This window comes from Vombatus ursinus, unplaced genomic scaffold, assembly GCF_900497805.2.
Source record: "Vombatus ursinus unplaced genomic scaffold, bare-nosed wombat genome assembly UNPS02014777.1, whole genome shotgun sequence".
In the NCBI taxonomy this organism is placed as follows: Eukaryota; Metazoa; Chordata; class Mammalia; order Diprotodontia; family Vombatidae; genus Vombatus; species Vombatus ursinus.
Genome location: NW_020954555.1, coordinates 1,420,656 through 1,425,437, shown reverse-complemented (window position 1 = coordinate 1,425,437; position 4,782 = coordinate 1,420,656). Strand labels below are relative to the sequence as shown.

At 50.2% G+C, this 4,782-nt stretch overlaps 1 protein-coding gene across 1 annotated transcript in view; it reads left to right on the top strand.

Annotated features, from left to right (window-relative positions):
- The window catches only part of CRYBG2 (crystallin beta-gamma domain containing 2), a 37,309-nt gene that overhangs the window by 27,708 nt on the left and 4,819 nt on the right, over positions 1 to 4,782 (top strand). The window contains exons 14-17 of the mRNA XM_027864923.1: positions 768 to 894; positions 1,558 to 1,590; positions 3,491 to 3,603; positions 4,057 to 4,186. Coding sequence (XP_027720724.1) covers positions 768 to 894; positions 1,558 to 1,590; positions 3,491 to 3,603; positions 4,057 to 4,186 — 403 coding nt within the window. The remainder of the gene's footprint in view (positions 1 to 767; positions 895 to 1,557; positions 1,591 to 3,490; positions 3,604 to 4,056; positions 4,187 to 4,782) is intronic.

Sequence of the window (4,782 nt, the reverse complement as noted above, 5' to 3'; positions counted from 1 at the left end):
AGACAAGGGGACAGAAAAAGAAGGGGGTCCTAGGTGTGTGTGTGTGTGTAAGAGAGAGACAGAGAGAGACAGAGAAAGAGAGAAAAAGAGAGACAGAGACAGAGAGAGACACACAAAGAGAGACAGAGAGACACAAAGGTAGAGACAGAGAGGAAAAAGAAGGGAGAGACAGACAGAAAGAGAAAGAATGAGGGAAAAAAGGTAGGAGATCCTAGGGGATATGTGTGAGAGAGGGACAGAGAGACAGAGAAAGAAAGAGAAGGTAAGAGCAAGACAGAGACAGACAGGGAGAAGGGGAGGGGCCTTTGGGGTAGGTGGTAGGGAGCATGTTGCCATGGCCATGGAACCAGGAGACTGGGTTCAAATCCTTGACTTTGACACATCCTACCTGTTTTACTTTGAATCAGTTCTTTACTCTCCTTGAAACTCAGTTTCCCTGTCTGACAAAGGGGACTGATAGATCTCGTACTACTTACCCCACATGGCTGTCAACAAGCCTTACATTGCTTGGAATGAGTTCTTATTCCTTTCCCCCATCGCCATGAATAGGAACCCCAGTTTCTCGGTAGCTGTATCATGGCCACTCAGTACCCCTGTCCAGGCCTCTTGCCCTATCTCCTCCCCACACACACACTTCTGTGTATCTGACCCTCAGCTGGGTACCATCCTTTGCTATGTCTCAATAATCTCAGGACCTAAGGCCTATAGTCCCCCTTTCTTACACATTCCCAGCCTCTCCCTAACTCACAGCCTCTTTTCACCTGTAGATGGGTGGCCTATGAACAGGTGGGCTTCTCCGGGGAGCAGTACGTACTGGAGAAGGGTGTGTACCGAAACTGTGACGACTGGGGGGCTGGCAACAGCACCATCACCTCCCTGCAGCCTATTTTGCAGGTCAGTAAGGTCTCTAGTTGGGGACAAGAGCGGAAGCCCTCCTTGGTGGGAGGAGCAGGGCTGAGGGTTAGGGGGTCTCCAGGTAGAAGGGATGGAGTTGGAGGTCATGCCTCTGAGGAGCCTGGGCTGGGGAGGGTGCTCAATTGGGGAATTGGGCATCGCCTAATGAGCTGGGTAGGCAGAGAGTGTTGCTGGGCAAATGACAGTGTGGGGAAGTAGAGTAGGGAATCCCCTCCTGGTTGGAGGGGCAGGGCCCAGGGTAGGGTGTCTCTGGTGGGTGGGGCAATGATTTAGGAAGAGCCAGAGGCTATGGAAGGGACCTCTTCCTGGGAACCTGGGCACATCCAGGTATGCTCTGAGGAGAGGGAGGAGCTTCCGCTGGTTTGTTGGACAGGCCAGTGGGGGCAGAGCCTTTGGTTTAGAGAGGAACATGATGTGGACACAGATGGGGTGGGCCAGAGCTTCTCTTGAAGGGATGAGATTGGAACAGAGCGCAAAGCAGGAAGGTGATTCCAGTGGAGCTCAGAACAGATCCTAGAAGGGGCAGGTAGGGATACTTACAGTGGAGATGGGGGAACAGCTATTAGTCATGCTGGAGACCTGGCCAAACTTGGAGGCCCCCACGTCCTCCTGATCCTCATACCTACCTCTCATTTCTTCTAGGTGGGGGAGCACAACCTACATTTTGTCTCTAAGGTAAAGAAGAGGATCTTTGCTGGAGGGAGGGGAGGGGGCAGAAAAGCTTCTCATCTCTGCTTCTGAAGCTCTGTCATCAGAGGCTCCTTCCCCTACAATCACTGACTCTAGTTTGGACAGGACCTCAGGGCCCACCTGGTCCTAACTGTATGATCAGGAAACCCTTCTACAGTATCCCCAGCAAATGGCCCACACCTAGCTTTACCCTACCGTCCACTCAAGCTGTCCTCCCATGTCCCTCCTCCCTTTCAAGACAAACTCTTAGGAAAAGCTGTCTACACTGGGTGCCCTCCCTTCCTCTCCACTCATTTTTCAACTCCTTGCAAACTGGGCTTCTGACCCCCTCATTCAATTGCAAGCTCTTTCTTCATAATTACCCCCTAACTCCTAACTGCCCAATCTGATGGTCTTTTCTCCCTGCCTTAATAGTCAATAATGCTGTTGACCACCCTCTCCTCCTGGTCTCTCTCTGTGTGCTTTCATGACATTGCTCTCTTGGTCCTCCTATCTGCCTAACCAGTCCTACTCAGTCCCCTCCACATCTCTTAGCCTCCAATGGTGGGTATACTCTAGGGCTCTCATCCAGATCTTCTCTTCTCTTCGGGACCTCATCAGCTCCGAGATCATCTCTATGCAAAGGATTCCCAGATCTCTATGTGTAGCCCTAGTGTCTTTCTTGGGCTTCGGTCCCATGTCGCTGTCTATTGGTCATTTCCACCTGGATGTCTCACAAGCATCTCCAACTCGATGTTTCCAAAATAGAACTCTTTTCTCCAAACTCCACCCCTCCTTCTAAGTTCCTTAGCACTGTCTAAGTCATCACCGTCCTTTCAGTCACCCAGGATCCTAGGATCAGAGCCATGCTCAACTCTTCTCCCTCGTTAACTTCACATATTCAGCCAGTTGCCAAATCTTTTCCTTCCTTCCTTCCTTCCTTCCTTCCTTTCTTTCTTTCTTTCTTTCTTTCTTTCTTTCTTTCTTTCTTTCTTTCTTTCTTTCTTTCTTTCTTTCTTTCTTTCTTTCTTTCTTTCTTTCTTTCTTTCTTTCTTTCTTTCTTTCTCTTTCTTCTTTCCTTCCTCCTTCCCTTCCTTCCTTCCTTCTGTCCTTTCTCTCTTTCTTGGCAATCAGGGTTAAGTGACTTGCCCAGGGTCACACAGCTAGTAAGTATCTGAGGCCAGATTTGAACTCAGGCCCTCCTGACTCCAGGACCAGTCTTCAATGCACCCCAAATCTTATTAATTTTTTTTTTTACTTTTTATTTATTTATTTCTCATTTTCAACATTCGCTTTTATAAGATTTTGAGTTCTAAATTTCCCCCTCCCCCAGACGGCATGCAATCTCAAATCTTATAATTTTTAGCTCCATGGTGTTTCTTACATTCCTTCCCTTCAGCAAGAAGCCTTTCTGGATCCTCCTTCATCTTGATGCCTTCCCCATAAGACCCTCAGTTTACTCTGCCTCTGTGTTGTTTGTCCATAGTTGTTTGCATGTTCTCTCTCCTTAAACTATGACTTCCCTGAGGGCAGGGACTCTTGCTTTTCTTTGTATCTCCAGTGGTTAGCACAGTGGCTGGCATACAGTAGGCGGTTAATAAATTCTAGTCGATTGATTGCGTCTTCTTCTCATTGCTCTTAGCTCTGGCCTCTACCTAGGTACTGCCCTCTCCTCAGCTTTCCCTTTTCTTCTCCAGTGGCCTCCCACTTCACTATCTCCTGGCCCAAAAGTAGAGTGTCTTCAAATCCCCACTCTGTCACTAACGACTTACCTGGCTTATCCCCACTCTGGTCTTGAGCGTCCTTGTTTGTCAATGAGGAGATTATGGTTGTGAAGTCTACAGTCTAACATTGCAAGTTCTGTGGTCCCTCCCCAGCTCTGACAGGGTGTTTTCTCTGTTCCCAGATTCAGCTCTTCTCAGGACCTGATTTCCTTGGGGACCACATCTCTTTTGAGGAAGACCAGGCCTCTTTGCCCTCCTCCTTCCAGCCCCAGTCCTGCCGGGTCCATGGTGGCAGGTAACAGAGGGGGTCCTGGGAAAGGGGAAGCCATGCTCTCAGGCTGGGGCCACAAAGGGCTGGTTTCATGGGATAGGGGTGAGGAGGCCTCCTCAGAGTTTCCCACAAGACAAGGGCAGCAGAGGGGGAGTATGAAAAGAGAGACTTCCCAGGGAAGGAGATTACCATGCTCTTCTTGCCCTGGTTTATCTAGAGTGGGCTACCCTGACACTAATCAGTTCATTCTTCCTTGAGTCTAATCTCAGTGCCTACTAAGGAAGGGTCAGCTTGACTGAACTAATGTGTGATAGAGAGGAGGATGGCTGGACCCCTGTGTTAGGATTGAAGATAGAGGCTCTCCCCTCTCTGGGCCTGAGCTGGGGCCCTGCAGCCCCAGAAGGACTTCTTGGATGCTCTGTCTGGACTCTAGAGAGGCTAAGGTAGCCAGACTGAGACTCCTCCTCATTCCAACAGCTGGATCCTGTTTGAGAAGCGGGAATTTGAGGGGGAACAGCATGTGCTCTCCGAGGGAGAGTTCCCAACACTCATGGCCATGGGCTGCCTGGCCTCCACCACCCTGAGCTCATTGCGAAAGGTCCCCCTGGTGAGTGCCCCCTCCCCTCCCAAGGGCCCCAGCTCCCTCAGGAGACGAGGGAGAATAATGCCATAGAACACGCTGAGCCCCAAGGCAGAGGCCTGACTCGGTCACTTTGGGTCATTTCCTCTCCCTTTGAGTCTCAGTTTACTTACCTATAAAAAGAGGGGGTTGGATTAATTGATAAGTATATTCCCTCTCGCCTTCAACATCCTGTGTTCTAAGAGCCATCCCAGCTCTGATATTCTGTGTTCTAAGGGCCCTCCCAGCTCTGACATTCTGTGTTCTAAGGGCCCTCCCAGCTCTGATATCCTGTGTTCTAAGGGCCATCCCAGCTCTGACATTCTGTGTTCTAAGGGTCTTCCCAGCTCTGACATCCTGTGTTCTAAGGGTCCTCCCAGCTCTCACATTCTGTGTTCTAAGGGCCCTCCCAGCTCTGACATTCTGTGTTCTAAGGGCCCTCCCAGCTCTGACATTCTGTGTTCTAAGGGTCTTCCCAGCTCTGACATCCTGTGTTCTAAGGGCCATCCCAGCTCTGACATCCTGTGTTCTAAGGGCCCTCCCAGCTCTGACATTCTGTGTTCTAAGGGCCCTCCCAGCTCTGA